The sequence below is a fragment of the Phyllosticta citribraziliensis genome (genome assembly GCF_038025025.1).
Source record: "Phyllosticta citribraziliensis strain CPC 17464 chromosome Unknown J3D65scaffold_4, whole genome shotgun sequence".
In the NCBI taxonomy this organism is placed as follows: domain Eukaryota; kingdom Fungi; phylum Ascomycota; class Dothideomycetes; order Botryosphaeriales; family Phyllostictaceae; genus Phyllosticta; species Phyllosticta citribraziliensis.
The window spans coordinates 410,368-426,302 of record NW_027117341.1 but is presented as its reverse complement, the minus strand read 5'-3'; the positions used below and the strand labels follow the sequence as shown (position 1 = coordinate 426,302).

Below are 15,935 nucleotides of genomic sequence, written 5' to 3'. Positions count from 1 at the left end.
TTTTCTGAGCTCGATGCAGACATTTGACTTTGGGGTCCCAGCCTACCGTCAAACTCACGTACGGACCGCTACTATATCTCACTTAAACTCAGAATAGCCGCTTACATATCTTGAATCTGGTTACCTAACACATCGTGAGTCTTGCTGTGAGCACATGTATGGACACGAACCCCTTTCAACCCCAAATCCAAGAACCCGGCCACATGGTGTATCAGCCAAGCCCACCGTCCGATGGCAAGCGTTCAAAACACCAGGGCGACCCCCAGCACCACGTCAGAGATAAACACCACACCAACCGTTTGTGGTATCCGCAAAGCCCGAATTGACCACGTTGACGCGCACCGACAGCAGCTGATGGCTGATCAAGCTCAACGCGAGGGTCGAGGCCGAGAGCGAGAGCGAGAGCGATTTGTGCCAAACAAACCTGCGAAAGGCATGAGGCCAAGCGTGTTAGGGCGGTCAAGGTTGGTCGCGGTGTTGTAAAGAGGGCACAGGAGTGCAAAGATTGCCGTTTTCGCTACGGTGCTCAGGCATCAGGGCTCCATTCGTACACGACAACCTCTTATTCGCGTGCTCAGACACTCGGATTCTCGCGGCAGGTCTGCTTCTTCAGCCAGATACAGTTTCAACCCTCACGCTTCTGCTCCCGTTTTAGACTTTGATTGAGTGTAGCGGGCGCGCGGTTGCAAAAAGAGCAGCGGCAAGAACAGACCACAAAACCGCCAGGGTACGAGCATAACGGCAGCGATGGTGTTGTCTTATATCTCGAGCGTCCTGTCCAGGCTCTCCGCTTCAACGCTCGCCGGCATTGTGTCGTACGACTACCCGGACAAGTTCCCCTACTACCAGTGGACCAACGTCGAGAACTACATCTTCGCCGAATACGTGTGGAAGCTGCCCATCGCCATGTGGTCCAACGACTGGACGTGGCTGACCAGCAGCGACTGGCCCAGCCTGGCAAAGATTGACCCCGAGTGGGAGGAGGTAGGTTCCTTGCTGCTCGACGTGTGCATGCCCTACGACGAATACCTCCGCCGCCACGAGGCGAAATGCGAAAGAGGAAGTTGGCTCGTCTTCTGGCTGGCGTTTGGCGTCTCTCGTGTCCTGGCGCTAACTGTCGACGCAGTTCCTCGCCTCTACGACGCTGCCGCCCGGAATCAAAAAGGGCGATGATATTGTGGAGCATCGCTGGATGCTGTCGGACTGGAAACGCGGTATGAATGCTGCGCTGCTCGACCATCTCGACCTCGACGGTGTTGAGGTGTCTGAAACAACGGTCCCTGCCCGCGACGATTATCGCATCCCCATTCGCATCTACAAGCCCAGCATTTCGAGACCGACAAAACCACCAGCCTGCCCGGCAGGCGAGGGCAGGGCAATTACCAAGGGCAAGAATGGCGAGAATGGAACCGAAACAGAAGCCAACGGCGAGCTGCACGTCGATGATGCGGACGCGGTCAACGGCGACGGCGGAGATAAAACGAACGGCACTGAAGACTTTGACGACGACGACTATCAAGACCCGTGGGACCCGAATGAGCAACCACTCATTGTGATTCTCCACGGCGGTGGATTTTGCCTCGGATGTCTCGAAATCGAAGATGTGAACTGCCGGAGCTACTGTAAAGAGACACGCGCCACGGTTGTAAACGTTGACTACCGGCTGGCGCCCGAACACAAATTCCCCACACCCGTCGAAGACTGCTGGGACGTGGTGCAATGGGTAAGACCCCAGACAACACAAGCGAAGCATAAAGCTGGACCTAACACCGCCACCAACGCAGCTCGCAAAAAACGCTTACACCAACCCACTCATCCGCGCAAACCCCACCAATGGCTTCATCCTCGGCGGCAACTCTGCAGGCGGCAACATGTCGGCCGTCATCAGCACGCTGGCGCGCGACAGCGGCCTCTCACCACCACTGACAGGGCTCAGCCTGCAGATCCCCGGCATCATGGACGCGAAGCGGCCGCCGCCCGACTACAAAGCGGAGATGCGGTCGTGGGGCCAAAACAGCGACGCGCCAGTCCTCAGCACCGAAGCCTGCGAGGCCCTCGTTGACGCGTACAAACCGGACCTAAGCAGCCGCCTCATCAACCTGTACAGCGAGCGTGAGCCCGTCAGCAGAGCCGGCTTGCCGCCCGTATTCCTCCAGGTGTGCGGGCTCGATCCGCTGAGAGATGAGGCGCTCATTTTTGAGCGCGAGCTGCGCACTGTGCATAAGACGCCGACGCGGTTGATGGTGTATCCGGGCCTGCCGCACGGGTTTTGGGGTTTCTTTCCACAGCTCAAGGCTACGGCGAAGTGGTGGCGCGAGACGATTGAGGGATTGAGGTGGTTGTTGGAGCGGGGGTGGGAACAGAGGGATTTGAGAGGAGGTGCCGAATTTACGATGAACTTGTAGGGTTTCGATGGCGGAGTTCCGGGAGCGTTTTCATGCTAGTTTTCTACGTTTGCGGGTAGAGGTGTCTGTTTGGTCAAAAGACTTCTTGTCTACGCTCGTGTCTGCACTCTTGCTGCTTGGGTCGTGACGTGATGCTACGCCGACGCTTTCCGTGTGATGTCTTTCAGCGCCTGATGCATTTTGTCCTCGAGCAGTACCGTGCTCGCCATAAGCAGTGGGACCAGCGTGATCGAAAGTCTCACGGCGGGTCTGCTTGTCGTGTTCGGGATTTCTCGAAGTCAGCAGAGGTCGGAGCTGCTCGTGAAGGAAGCCGCAGAAGCTCTCGAACCACACCCTCTGCACACCCTGCGTCCACCTCACAAGCACCTGCTCTTCCTCAACAGAAACTAGCATGCCCAAGCCGACAGGCTTTTCTCCAGCGTCCGTCAACTGTTGCTGGCTTGGTGGCGGCACCTTGCCCTCTGCAATCAATTTAGCTCTGCGTCTGAATGAGCGGTTCCAGACAATTTCACGGGTACGACAGACGCCGCTGCCGAGCGATTCGTTCCACTTGTATTCAAATGGTTCGGAGAGATCGCGGAGCACCGACTTGACTTTTTCCTGGATATGCTGAGTGCTTTGCTGCGACTGCTTGGGTATGCTGTAGTCGGTAGGCCAGGGGTTGAGCGATGGAGGGACGCCCTCGGTGCGCGCTATATGCTGTGTCTGCGCGTCAGGTTCTGTCTATAATTCAGGCCAGAGTATCGCCCACAACATCATCAAGATACGTACGCTTTGAGGCCGAAAGTCCAGCCAGCTCCAAGCAACGACCCACCTGCGAGTCCTGCTCGTAGCACCCAGCAGGAACGTGGCGAAGTTCGTACCCTTCTCGGACTGCAAAAACGTGACGAAACGATGGGCGCTCTGTTTCTTCCCAAACATGACCGAATACCACTGCGCTCTGACCGTCGACGTCTGGGTGCTCTCGCGGTACAGCCGCAGCGCGAATTCGTAGTCGCCGCCGCCGTCTTCGCCCTCGTACACCATTTCTGCCTCGGCGCCCGTGCACACCGAGTCTGGCGGCTTCTCCTTGCCTTTACCGGACAGCGAGTCTTGCCACTCGGAGACGGAGGAGAAAAAGGGCGGGTTCGTCATGACGAAGTCCAAGTCGGTGCGCTCCAGCTCTTGCTTTGCGGGAATCAACGTTTGGGTTGGGTTTCTCTGCAGTAGCTTGCAGCGCCCGTCAAGATTGTTGGCGGCGAGGTTCTTCTGGGCATACTCCAAGCTCGTCGTATCGATTTCCGTCCCGTACATGAACCATTTGGGATACAGGCGAAGAGCCAGCAGGGGATAAATGGCTGATGCTCCGGTTCCGCTTTGTCTCTGTCAGCAAGAAATGCAACCATCGGTGTTGGAAGTCGACGTACATGTCCAGGCCAGCGATTTGTTCTCTGCACCCACCTTCCCTAGCTGCGAATTCCGGGTCAAAATCCTCGTACCACAATGGATTCGTGTCGTCAAGGAGGCTTTTGATCCAGCGAACATACAAGGCTCTAATCTATTGGTTAGAAGCTTGCGATTAGAGTTTGGGGGAAATTCTTGTTATGTCGATGATTGTTTGACTGAGCAGTGGCCAGCAACAGCGCGTAGATGTCAACAAAGAAAGTCCACACGTACCGTGATGGCTAATAAAGTCTGGTCAACATTTTGTCTCCAGTCACGCTCTAGTCCGACTTACTGTGGGGGAGAGCCGGTCCTCGGGCATAACTAGCTGAATGTTGAAGTCTTTCTTCAGTATTGACTTCATCCAGTCGCTACATTGTTAGACCGTTTGGCAACTGAGATGGTGGTGGTAGTACCTGGACGCCGTCGTGTCTTGATCATCTTCGATGTCTCCAGGCTCGGAAGTCATTTCTGCTCGAGTCAAAACAGCTGGAGCTGATGTTGTGCCTGGCGGTTGAAGAAACGTCGATGTCAATGAGAAGTCCAGTCCAAATGGTTGACGGAAATGATTGCCGCTGCCGGGGTCCGAAAGCACGCCCCACTATCACGTGCGCCAGGCCAAGGAAATCCACAGCATGTTTCCTTTGATTCTTTTTGGTAACGATTCAATCATCGATCGCTTCGACGCTGTAGTCTTGTAAACGATAAACACCTTGAATGGTGAGCCTCCAACGCCTGATTCCCTACGATTTACCATTGAATTGCCGAGTGGCCTTGTTCACCACCAACCAAATGCTCCACCAAAACCCACGATTGGAGCGTGCTCGCCGAGCCTGAGCTGGGTTAATAAAGGTACGGAATTGGGCTTGTAGAATCCAAGCAGTCTCTCCATGTCCTTTTCGTCCATTTCGCACAAGTCCTCCAGAGTCCAAGTTTCGCACACCTTGGACATCCTGTCATGCTGTCAGATTTGCAACCGTGGTAAAATGCCAATCGGGTTGACTCACCACTGCATGCGCTTGGGTCCTTCTTCTGGACCCGGAGCGACCCTCCTCAACTTTCGCCGCAGTTGGCCGACTTTCTGTATGGCTGCTCCGATGTTCTTTGGAAGCCCTGCCGCTATTTGCCGGCGCACAATGTTTGCCAGCTTGGGTCCGTTGCCGTTTGTGCTGACCATGATCTGCAGCGGGCCATCGCGGTGGACCGAGCCAAAGTAAAAGTCACACTCTGGAGGCACATCGGCAATGTTGGCTGGTATCCTTTTTTCCTTGCACAGCTTGTATATTTGCGTCGAGGCTTCAGGGTCGTCGACAGCCGTCAGGACCATGTCGGCGCCGTCCAGATCCGAGGGCTCGAATTTGCGGTCGATATAGTCGACTTGCTTCTTCTCGATGCGGTAGGCAACTTCATCGTTCAGGCCGTCGCGTGGAGATACAAGGGTGACTTTGGCGTCGGCGTTCAAGACGTTCAGGATGCGACCGGCTGCGACCTGGGCTTTTGGTCAACGTCAACACGGATATAGATGGTCGGAGGGTTGGCCATGGGCGTACCTCGCCGCCGCCGACCACGAGGACTCGACGGCCTCTGACCTGCCAGGCAAGAATGAGCGAGCCGCCGCCTTGGACCTCTGGATATGTTTCGCTCATGTTGGGTGTCGTGGGGAAGGCAGAGGAATGGGGTGAAACGGGCGTGAAGAATCAATCCATCCGAGCCATGAATGGATGACGAACTCACCCAAGTGAAGTGAACGGGCCGGTATCGATAAGGTTGAGGCGAGGCAGCATGCCGCTTCGGCTCATGAGGTCAGCAGCGTCACCGACTCTCCTCAGCGTCAACCCATCTCCCTGCTCTCCACCTGCAGTCTCGTCAGCGTCAGGGACGGCGAGGCCGGTTACAGCTCCAACCCTGTGCGTCGCCGCGCTGCGCAATCTGTCTCTTGCGACGCCGCTACTTCCTTAGCCACGCCCCACAGCTAACCACCAACCACCTCCTCAGGTACCCGCGCGCCCACGATGCTGAGTGCGCCCACCGCTACCTCTTCCGCTCAAACAACATGACCTCGCGCAGGTCGCTGGGCGGAGGCCGAACCTTGGGCAACTCCAAGGCCCTCTCACCTGCCATATCCCCCCGTCCAAATCACCAGCGACATTCCAGCTTGCTCTCCCCCTCTGAGAGCTCCGTGTCCCTAGCCTCTCAGTCCTCCCTCTCGCCTGGCTCCAACACCGAAGCAAACGACATCATCTCCCGCGTCACCCTCGACCACAATGACAACGTCGCCGCCGCCTCGGCGAGCTCGAGGCTCGTGTGCCCAATATGCAACGAAGAAATGATGACCCTGCTGCAGCTCAATCGCCATCTCGATGATGTGCATGAGAATTTGGAAGAGGTAGAACAGGATGAAGTCAAGACGTGGTTCAAGACGCAAATGGTCAAGGCGAAGAAGTTCCAGCCCCTCGCCGTTCTAAACCAAAAACTCAAGGGCCTCGACGTTTTCGAGTCAAACGACACCCCCGTCATACCCTACACCTCAACCGCCGCCGTACCCACCGCGGAAGTCGTGAGACAGGATCCAGATGAATTGGTGACCAGGGCGCATTGGCAGAGGCCGAGTTTTGCAGATGGCTGCAGCGACCCCACGTGTGGCAGGAGACTGGGGCCTGCGGTAGGAGCCGTAAATTGCCGGAGCTGCGGAAAGCTGTTTTGCGAAGAGCATACAATGTACCAGATGAAGCTGTCGAGGGCGGCGCAACATGAGCCCGTCCGAGGATTTTGGTGCCGAGTATGCGAGACGTGCTACAAGTCAAGAGATGGGTACAATGACCACCACGGGCTCGAGCGCGACCACACCAAGGCCTTTTTGAACATCCGGAGAAAGCACGTCGACAAGGCCACATTGGAGATTAGTCGGCTGGAAAAGCGTCTGACCAAGCTGACCCAGCTTTTGGCAAATCCACCCCAGCCCGAACAAACTTCTGAATTTGGAAGCCTGATATGGCCAATATCAAGCGCCAAGACTCAGCAGAGAGCATTGGAACAATCTATAATAGCGTGGGAAGAAGATTCCAGTGTTGCTCAATGTCCATTCTGTCAGCAGGATTTTACGAGTTACACCTTTCGGAGACACCATTGTCGCCTCTGTGGGCGCGTGGTGTGCGGAGATCCCAAGACGTCGTGTTCGACCGAAGTTGGCCTCAGTGTGGCAGCGCGTAAGAAGATCTTCCATTTGCTATTTTCCTAGGCCGCACACTGATCAAAGTGTAGCTCCAAACGCTTCAGAAAAGCCCGGAGGTCATGTCGACGTCGACGTACGCATGTGCAGAGACTGCAAACACATGCTCTTCAGCAAAAGTGACTTTGAGCACGAGATGGCTGACAAGCCCCGGGACCAACGGGCCTATGAGAACTTGTCTCAATTCAAGCGGGGGATACAGTTGCTTCTGCCACGATTCCAGAAATTGCTCGCAGCTTTACAGTACGCTCGATTCTAGTTCTACGATGGGGTTTGGGGCTGAATTGAAAAATAGGGATCCGGAGAACCCACCATCACCAACCCAACTTCAAGACGCCACCAAAGTGCGAAAACGCCTTATGGACGCCTTCTCCCAATTCGACACGGCAGCTCGGCGAATCCGCGACTTGCCATCCGAGTCCCACGTGCAAAAACGTCTCCAAAAAAATGTTTATCAACAAGCTTACAACTTCTTGAGCCTCCACATGCTCCCTCTCAAGTCGCTCCCCAAAATTCTCAAACACGCGTCACCAAACGGTTCTCAGGCACGACCAAACGGCCGACCAAACGGCGCTCTGGCCGCCATCAAATACAACGACCTGGTCGAAAACGGCAGCGTGGCCGGCAGCAGCAGCAGCGCCGTCTCGGCCATGGAGGCCGAAGAAAAGGACCTGCGCAACCGGCTGATCGTGCTGGAAGAGCAGAAGTTCTTCGTCTCGGAAATGATTGCCGACGCGAACCGGCGCCGCAAGTTCGACGAGGTCAGCGCGCTGGCGCAGAACGTCGAGGATCTGAGCAAGGAGATTGATCAGATCAACGGGCAGTTGAGTCAGCTGGATTTTGCCGCTGCGTATAGCGGGGAGCTGGTTGCGTCACCTGCTGTTACGCCTGCTGCGTGATGGATATGCAGCGAGCAGCGGACAGGAGCACGGTGATAGAATTACTACACGACGCCGCTACCCCTTTTTACACGCGAGCCCTGTGCTTCGGTCTTTTCTTCATCTGTCCGCATTTACAGCGCCTTTTACTCCCTCTCCCCCTCCCTCCCCCTCTCGTGTCTTTGGCCTCACCTCGCGCCAGCCCACTGTCGACTCCAGTGGTCTGCCTGGCAGCGGCGGATTGTGTGGCCAGGGCACACGACGCAATGCATCAGCGGGCGTTTTCGTAGGCGTCTGTCTTTTTGGATATCTTGTCGCTTTCTCTTTCCTCTTTTCCTTTCCCCTTCGTTGTGTCCGCTTCTGCCTCCCCCCCCCAATCGTTCGCAATGGCAGACTTGCAGGCAGGTGGGTTGAGGTGACTAGCGTGGTGTGGTGTCGCATGGCTGGCGTTTTTTGCTTGACTTTGCTTTGGTTCAGAGCCACGGTGGCTCGCTCGTCTTCTTCTCGTCGTTCCCCCCTTTTCTATCGACCTTCTATCCGATTTCGTCTGCTCTTGTCGTTGCTTAACTGAATGGACAGACGGCCGCCGCTACTGCTTCTTGGGCGTTGGTTGCGTTTGGTCTTTCTAGCTGGCTCGCTCGTCTTCGACTGCGCTTTTTGGGGCTGCGTGCGTACGTGCGTGCGGGTAGCTGGCTGGGTGGGGCGCTAGTTCGCTGGCGTGGAGATGAGGGAGAGTGGTGTTGCGCGTTGTGTAGCCGTCGTCGTCATCAGCGGCGGCGGCCGTGGTGGTGGCAGAGATAGGTAGTTTTGAAAGAAGTATCGTCTCGCTCTCGTGGCTCCTGGATCTCGAAAGCGTGAAAACATGCTGTTGAATCTTTGCGAAGGTGGCTTTGCCTGCTTGCTGAGTTTGCCTGCAGATGATGGTGATGTGTATCAGGCATTGGTCTGTCGCTGCTATGGTACGGTACGGGACGGTAGCGACATACCAATATTGCTGGCTTCTCGTGCTCTATCTGCCCCAACGATTTTTCTACAAGGAGCCGCAGCGATTGTGTCACGTTTTCGCCATGTCAACTAGTCTCCTGGAGCCGTGCAGCACAGGGCAATCTCGCAGTATTCACATTCACATCCACGACATCTACACGACCAAAAAGAGTGCAGTAAAGCACAAGCGAGCGAAACGAGAAAAGGTCATCCGATAGATTGATCAAATCTGATTGATTGACTGATTGAAAAAGCCTGAAGGTGTCCGAGGGAGTCGAAATCGCCAAACCTAACGCCGTGCCGTGCCGCCTACCCATCCGTCCGTCTGTCCGTTTGTATTTACGTGGTGCTCCGGTCATCCATCCGTCCGTCTGTCCGTCCATTTGTTGTTGGTTTATTTATTGGTGTGTTTAATTGTTTTGTTGCTTGGGGTGGTGGAGTCTTTGAAGTGAGCGGAGGAAGAGGAGCTTTACATCTCGTTGCATCTCACTGCGTTTGTGAGCGAGATGGATGCGCTGGGTGGTCGTAAAAGGCGAAGTGCCTGTCTGATTGTCGTCTCTTCGTTGGTGGGCGTCTGATAGTTTTGCGTGTCTGCTATGGATATCTGCCACGCAAGCAAGCCAGCTCGGTGTCCTAGGTAGGTAGCTCCCAACCGCTGAGTGCGTCCGCGGGCGTTGCCACTGCCACCCCAAGTCTTATCCAGAATGCCGTCCATGTCCGTTATTAAATGCTCGGCCGCATACCCGGCGAGCCACTCCGCAGCGTAAAGGCAGGCAGAAACGCAGTGCCACAGCTATGCTGAGTGCCAGACTCAGCGAAAAGGCGCGGCCGGTTCAAGTACAAGTAGAAACATCGTTTTCGTTCACAGCATGCATCAGTTCTTGCGGTCGCGGTCCAGCATGCTAGCCGGCGTGGCGGGCAGCTCGCGCTCCTCCGCCACGACATCCAGGTCCTCGCCATCCGGGTCGCCGTCGCCGTCGGCATCGTTGCCGAAGCCGTCGATGATGCCCGCCGGCCGCCGCAGCGTTTCGGCGCTCGGCCGCGGGCTGACGTCGGGAATGCTGCTCTCGGGCGTGTAGGCCGTCGTCGTCACGCTGGGGTTGTAGGGGCGGAAGCCGTCGACGACGATGTCCGAGTTGTCGGCGTCTTCTTCGTAGGCCGGGGGTGCGTCGTCGGTGTCTACGCTGCTCATCTCGGACTTGTACGAGGGGAGCGTGGTGGTGCAGGACATTGCGCTGTGAACGTGTGGTGCTGGCGGCATGGGAGCAGCGTACATGCCATGGGGGTAGGGCGTGGCGTGGAGGCTGCCCTGAGCCATCTGCGGGACGTGGTGGGCATGAGCGCAACCACGGCAAGCCGACGGACTAGAGTGGAAGTGCTGCGTGGCGCGGCCCTCCTCGGCGCGGACAATTTCCTGGGCGAGCTCCTGAGCACACTGCAATTGCCTGATTTCATCTTGCATGGCCTCTTCCAAGCGGTCCTCCTGTTCGAGGATGAGGGCCCTCTTCTCTTCATAGTCACCCTTGCGGCCGTGCCACCAGTTGCGCCAGGCGTGACGTCTGGCAAGACGACGGTACTCCCGCGCAGTGCGGCGCTCCTCACAAGTGGCACGGATTTCGGTGCGCCTCCGGAGCGAGAAGCAGTGCTTGCGAATGAACTTGAAAACGAAGGCGAGACCAGAGATAGAGGCCAGCGTCATCAAGATGTGAACAATGCGGGGAGGCCCGTGATGCGGCGGTCCGTGGTGGGGACCAAAACCAGGGGGGCCGCCGAGTGGAGGCGGGGGCGGACCATGCGCATAGGGAGGGGGAGGGCCAGGAGGCGGAGGTCCAGGAGGCGGGGGATATCTGCCCATTCCATCCATTGGGGGCGGCGGAGGACCTGGAGGCGGCGGGCCGGGTGGCATTCCATATCCCATACCCGGATGTCCCGACTCTCCAAGAGGACCATGTTCGCGGTGTCCAAAGTGGTCATCATGCTCTGGATGAGAACCTTGTCTGTGATTGTCGTGTTCCGAAAGCCTCTGCGTTTCGTAAAAGGCCGGATCGTGAGGGCCGTGGGGTCCGTGATGGAATTTGCCCATCATCTCATGGCCGTGATGGCGGTCGTGACCAGGTCGGAGGTGGACGTAGATGATGCGAATGGCGCCGTGGGCCTTGTTGAGCAATGATTTGAGGGCGCAGGAGATGTTTTCACACTTGTTCGTGTCGCCGGGGAAGCCGTGGGCATTTTCCTTGATCAGAGCCTTGATGCGCTCTTTCTGAAGGCCAATCCGGTGATGGAGTTCCCTCTCCTCAGCCTCGAGGTCTTGCAGGAGTTGAAGTTCGTCTTGGATGGAGGGGCCCTGGTGGTAGAAGCCCTCGGGGAGGTGGTCAAAGTCGATAGGCACGAGCCTCAGTGCGGCTGGAGGGTTCCGCCAATCCTCGGTGTCCCCTGAAGCGGATCGGAACGGCTTGGTGGCCAGCCGGAGAAGATCAACTTTTTGCGCGAATTGCTTGAACGAGACGCTGAAGCCCTGGCAGCCCTTGACAGGCTGGTCGTCAACTTGGCCGACCTTGACAGTCAACAGCTGAGCGACATCATCGGCAGCGGCGCTGCTCTCGTCTGATTCCGGAAGAGTATCGAAAAGGCAAAGGGTTTCCCAGGTGAGATTGAGCTGGCGCTGCGTTTCGGTTTTTGAAGAAGTCGGAATGAGGCCAGCACCGTCGGCATGAACGTTTTGCCAGTTCTGGCTTAGCGAGTGGCCGTTGAGGGTGATGTTGCTCTGGCCGCAGGGCTGAGCAGAGGCGAAGACTTGGAGGTCAAAAACCTAAGGCAGCCGTCAGCGGCGGTTTGAGGTGATTCTTAACAGAGTTGATGGCATACGAGGGACTCGTCATCGTCCCCGCCAAGACAGCCTTGGCAGGGTATGCTGAAGGTAGCGCGGGCATCGTTTGCATCTGTTGATGTCAGTCCTAGGCGGCAGTTTAGAGCAGAGATTGGCATCATTACCAAGCTCGAGCACGAGGGGCTGGTCATTTGGAGGCTCGGGTTTTGGTAGTGCAACGGCCACAGCAGCCGTTGCAAGCGCCAGGGCCTGCAAAGAGGCACGCATAGCCAAGGAAGTTGAGGCACTTGATAAAACACAAACAGGTAACAATAATCACTGGGGCCAAACAAAACAAAAAAGGAGCAACAAGCCAAGCAAGTGGAGACGACGTGTACAGAGAGTGTGATAAGTTGTAGGCAGCAGGAATTGAAGACTCGACGGGAGGAACGGGGTAAGGCTGTTCTTAACGACAGGGCGCCGCGTAAGCCCCGGCCTGCCGACAGCGCCTGATTCGGCCGCTGCGCCTCGACGCGCCCCGAGTGTGGCCAACCCACTGCCGGCCACCTGCAGCGACGTTGGCGTGCTGGACGAGAATGTTTCAGTCTGCAGTGGAGAGCTGGATGGCAGAAAGGGGTTGACGATGCACTGCCATGAGAGACATGGCGAGCTGGACGGGAGAGTTGAGAAACCGCAGTGGTTGTTCACCATGGCCAGTGCCGACAATTCCGAGCAGCAGGCGTCGCCGGGACGCCCATCATTTCCACTTGACGCTGGCGTTGAAAAGTGACAGGCCGGTCGAGTCCTTCGTCGGTGTCTGGTCTGGTCTGTGGTGGTGTGGGCGCCGTGCTCTAGCCTCCAGGTCCCGGTCCCTCTGGGCGGACCATTTCGGCCCGGCGCAGGCCCGACCGCCGACCGCCGGCCACGAGCACGAGCCAGCTCCGACTCCGACTGGTACGGTGGGTAGAATGCCAAGAATCAAGAGCTCCCGTCCGTGGTTGGTCTCCATCAGAACCAGAGCAGCGTCATCACATCCTCATCGCGACAAGCCCCCCAACGCCGCATCGCTACCACTCCAGCCTCCTCATTGCGCAAGCAACACGCCATCCCTAACTCCCTGCGCCCTCCTGCACCCTCCGTCGCCATGGTGAGCCCACCTTGTTTACCCTCGCTGCATACTAGCATATTGAATGACACTGTGTGCAGGCGCTGACTTTGCGTCTTCAAGCTGCCCTTAGGCCTCCTTAATGCCGCTCAAGGCCACCCTATGCTGGTCGAATTGAAGAACGGAGAGACGCTCAACGGCCACCTCATCAACTGCGACAACTGGATGAACCTCACTTTGAAGGAGGTTGTGCAGACGAGCTCCGACGGCGAGCGCTTCTGGAGGCTGCCCGAGGTCTACATTCGCGGGAACAACGTGCGTTGCAAAACCTACTCGCTGGATTGCATATACTGACCTGTCCCAGATCAAGTACTTGCGCGTGCCCGACGAAATCATCGACGTCGTCAAAGACCAACAGCAGCGCGACCAGGCGAATCGCGGCGGCCGCGGAGGAGCACACCAGCGCGGCGACCACGGTGGACGCGGTGACAGAGGTCGTGGCATGGGCAGAGGCGGTCGCGGAGGTCGGGGCAGAGGCCGTGGTGCCTGAAGCAAACAACGGCTCACTGGAGATATGACATGAGCGCAAGTAGTGCCAAAATCGGCCGTGAAGCGTTGGAGATACCACAATGTCCTGCACTGGAGTACAAGGATGGCGCCACGGAACATTTGTGAGCCCAGGCTTTTGCCATTGGGACGACTACATTAGCGCTTGGATGAAGCCGTGTATCAAGCTGGGTAGCATGCGCTCACCATGGCTGACTTGGTCACGACAACTAGGCAGAAAATGTGAAGAATTTGCCTCAACCAGACTTGATATTTCATGCAGGTGAAGTTTAAGGATTGAGAACATCAGATCAGACTGACGCCGCATGTGTTCACAAGCTAGCGTGAGAATTGCTGGGTGAAGTTGAGAGGCTGCAGGGATTCGCGAGTCGAGCGCATCTCCGGCGAAGCTGCGGCCGTCCCCCAGACTCATTGACCACGCCTCCACCACCCGCATCTAATGTCCTCAACTGCTCTGATTCTGGAGACAGTCAGGCACTCCTTGTGCCAATCGCTCGCAAATGCATCTCTCCGAACACCGAAAGCTTCATCGACGGCGAGCTTGCGTCGCTCTACCTTGACAACCTGTCGCCGACAACCCTCCGCTCCCCGCATCCAACGCGCGCATCAGTCCTCGGCCGCGCAAGCAAATGTCGCCGAGCCTACAAACGACACAGGGACTAAAAAGGGCCCTACCACACTCAGAAATTCGTTGCGCCGTGCTGCTGAGCGGGGCGAGGTAGAAAAAGCTCACCATATCTTGTCCGAGCTGTTGTGTGTAAAGAGGTGGAATAAACCCGACCTCCAAGAGTACTCGGCCGCAATTCTCGTCAATTGCGATGCGAAACTGGGGTCTGCTGGCGCCATTGCGTCTCTACTCAAGGAGGTCGCGGAGATTGGTCTCGAGCCGAACTCGGAAATATGCCACAATGTCCTCAAGGTACGCGCCTTGACACCTGTTTCTCATACACTTGTCTGACCCAATAGCAGGTGCTCGCTGTACATCCGGACTACCTACTCCGCGAGGCAATACTCGAGTATATGCGCCAAAAATGGATTACCATCAAAGAGGAGGGTAGACACGATATTGTTGTTGGATCGCTCCGTGACCGGCAGTTTGAAATGGCATTGGAACAAATCGAATCCATGAGAGCAGATGGCGTCGAGGTACAACCGTGGCTATACAACATGGCCATCCACATGCTCTGCGAAGTAGAAGAGGCAGATGAGGCTTTCCGGATTGTGCGAGAGCTCGTAGACTCTGGGAATGATGCGGTTTCAAAAATGGCTTATTACCGTCTGTTGGACCTGGCAAGCGATTTTCAAAATGTTCGAACGCACTCCCCGCGTCTTTGAGCGGAAGCTAACAGGATGCTAGCACGAAGTCACGTCATACATATGGACTCGACAAGTCAGCCATGGGTACCTCATACCCTCTGCGGGCATGTGCGACAATGTCCTCGCTACGGCAGCTCGCCATGGAGATGCTGGGCTTGCCAGCGACGTTTTCCGTTTGATTGGTGAGCGCAAGCAAATCTTGACCCAGTACCAGTACGAGATGCTCGTCGACACGTACGTGCAGGCCCGGGATATCGAAAAGGCGGCATCAGTGTTGTGCATCATGCACGAAAACGGCTTCGCTGCCGATGAGTATTCCACGAGAAGACTTTTCAGGTGGGCACGAGGTGAGATTGTCCGGCCAAAGAGTCTATTCAGGACGCTCCGCAGGCTTGCAAGAGATGGCCGAAAATTACCTCTTGCGCTGGTTCACGTCGCTATGGAAGCATCGCTTTTCCAGAAAGACGTCGAACTGGCCATTGAACAATACAAGGCGCTAAACAGCGTCTGTCCAGGCGGTCCGGCAACCGAAACGTTCAACGTGTTGCTGCGCCACCTACACGGCCGGAAAGATCTGGCCATGTATCTCGTGGCTGAGATGGTAGAGCGCGGCATCAAAGCCGACCATTTGACGCACGACCGGCTTCTACTCGTCTGCTTGGTCGAGGACGACTACGAGGACGCGTTTGTGCAGTATGGAGAGATGCGCAAGTGTGGCTTCTCGCCACGCGGCGGCACATTTGGAGCAATGGCCAAGAGGTGCGCAGCGGCCGGCGACGAGAGGGCGTGGCAGGTCCTCTCCATGATGGCGGATTGCGGCATAGATGAGCGGAACATTCGGGTCGTGGAGACGTGGTTGAAAAAGTACTGGGGGACGAAGCTTTCGCAGAGCGATTTCACCAAGAAGAAGCCTGCATTGAAACCATGAGGTGGTCAACTATAAGCAAGGAATGCATGGGTGCCGAGAAGGAGGCTCCACACAATGCGAATAGCCCACCATGGTTGAGTGGCACTCGAGCGGTAAAGGTCGACTTGGATGATACCTTGTTTCACGCGCATAGCATCTGATGGACGCAGTAGGGCAGAAGAGATAAGCAAACGACAATGAACAAACAAACAAGCTTCGTCAGATCGACAATGGAATGTCTTGGCGTGGGCTTGAAGTGGGAGAGCCGGGGTCTCGGTCTTGGTCTTGGGTCGGGGATCATGACGTAGGCCGAAG

The 15,935-nt window shown here is 56.6% G+C and overlaps 7 protein-coding genes across 7 annotated transcripts; 4 read left to right on the top strand and 3 right to left on the bottom strand.

Annotated features, from left to right (window-relative positions):
• Positions 1 to 1,543: 1,543 nt before the first annotated feature.
• Positions 1,544 to 2,351, top strand: J3D65DRAFT_526154 (Alpha/beta hydrolase fold-3; the record flags this gene model as incomplete). The annotated part of the gene is made up of 2 exons (XM_066796645.1): positions 1,544 to 1,723; positions 1,785 to 2,351. Coding segments are annotated over 2 exons (747 nt in total), but the record flags the coding sequence as incomplete, so codon positions are not given.
• On the bottom strand, positions 2,095 to 4,398 carry J3D65DRAFT_278666 (uncharacterized protein). Its single transcript, XM_066795043.1, has 5 exons — positions 4,123 to 4,398; positions 4,062 to 4,069; positions 3,812 to 3,937; positions 3,177 to 3,759; positions 2,095 to 3,104 (listed from the first exon to the last, which is right to left on the bottom strand). The coding sequence occupies exons 1-5, from the start codon at positions 4,189 to 4,191 to the stop codon at positions 2,436 to 2,438; spliced, it is 1,455 nt and encodes a 484-aa protein (XP_066656668.1). The 5' UTR covers positions 4,192 to 4,398; the 3' UTR covers positions 2,095 to 2,435.
• A 142-nt stretch (positions 4,399 to 4,540) lies between these two features.
• Positions 4,541 to 5,676, bottom strand: J3D65DRAFT_278729 (putative NAD(P)-binding-domain-containing protein). The gene is made up of 3 exons (XM_066795045.1): positions 5,378 to 5,676; positions 4,835 to 5,316; positions 4,541 to 4,780 (listed from the first exon to the last, which is right to left on the bottom strand). The coding sequence occupies exons 1-3, from the start codon at positions 5,471 to 5,473 to the stop codon at positions 4,606 to 4,608; spliced, it is 753 nt and encodes a 250-aa protein (XP_066656667.1). The 5' UTR covers positions 5,474 to 5,676; the 3' UTR covers positions 4,541 to 4,605.
• Position 5,677: 1 nt separating this feature from the next.
• J3D65DRAFT_278713 (FYVE zinc finger-domain-containing protein) lies at positions 5,678 to 8,005 on the top strand. Its single transcript, XM_066795044.1, has 3 exons — positions 5,678 to 7,033; positions 7,089 to 7,299; positions 7,352 to 8,005. Exons 1-3 carry the CDS (start codon positions 5,881 to 5,883, stop codon positions 7,953 to 7,955), a joined length of 1,968 nt encoding a protein of 655 aa, XP_066656666.1. The 5' UTR covers positions 5,678 to 5,880; the 3' UTR covers positions 7,956 to 8,005.
• Positions 8,006 to 9,546: 1,541 nt separating this feature from the next.
• On the bottom strand, positions 9,547 to 12,156 carry J3D65DRAFT_278589 (uncharacterized protein). Its single transcript, XM_066795040.1, has 2 exons — positions 11,784 to 12,156; positions 9,547 to 11,727 (listed from the first exon to the last, which is right to left on the bottom strand). Exons 1-2 carry the CDS (start codon positions 11,934 to 11,936, stop codon positions 9,793 to 9,795), a joined length of 2,088 nt encoding a protein of 695 aa, XP_066656665.1. The 5' UTR covers positions 11,937 to 12,156; the 3' UTR covers positions 9,547 to 9,792.
• Positions 12,157 to 12,410: 254 nt separating this feature from the next.
• J3D65DRAFT_618502 (U6 snRNA-associated Sm-like protein) lies at positions 12,411 to 13,636 on the top strand. The gene is made up of 3 exons (XM_066799653.1): positions 12,411 to 12,871; positions 12,953 to 13,144; positions 13,194 to 13,636. Exons 1-3 carry the CDS (start codon positions 12,869 to 12,871, stop codon positions 13,377 to 13,379), a joined length of 381 nt encoding a protein of 126 aa, XP_066656664.1. The 5' UTR covers positions 12,411 to 12,868; the 3' UTR covers positions 13,380 to 13,636.
• Positions 13,637 to 13,814: 178 nt separating this feature from the next.
• J3D65DRAFT_568151 (uncharacterized protein) lies at positions 13,815 to 15,931 on the top strand. Its single transcript, XM_066797613.1, has 3 exons — positions 13,815 to 14,315; positions 14,366 to 14,704; positions 14,754 to 15,931. Exons 1-3 carry the CDS (start codon positions 13,836 to 13,838, stop codon positions 15,639 to 15,641), a joined length of 1,707 nt encoding a protein of 568 aa, XP_066656663.1. The 5' UTR covers positions 13,815 to 13,835; the 3' UTR covers positions 15,642 to 15,931.
• Positions 15,932 to 15,935: the final 4 nt, after the last annotated feature.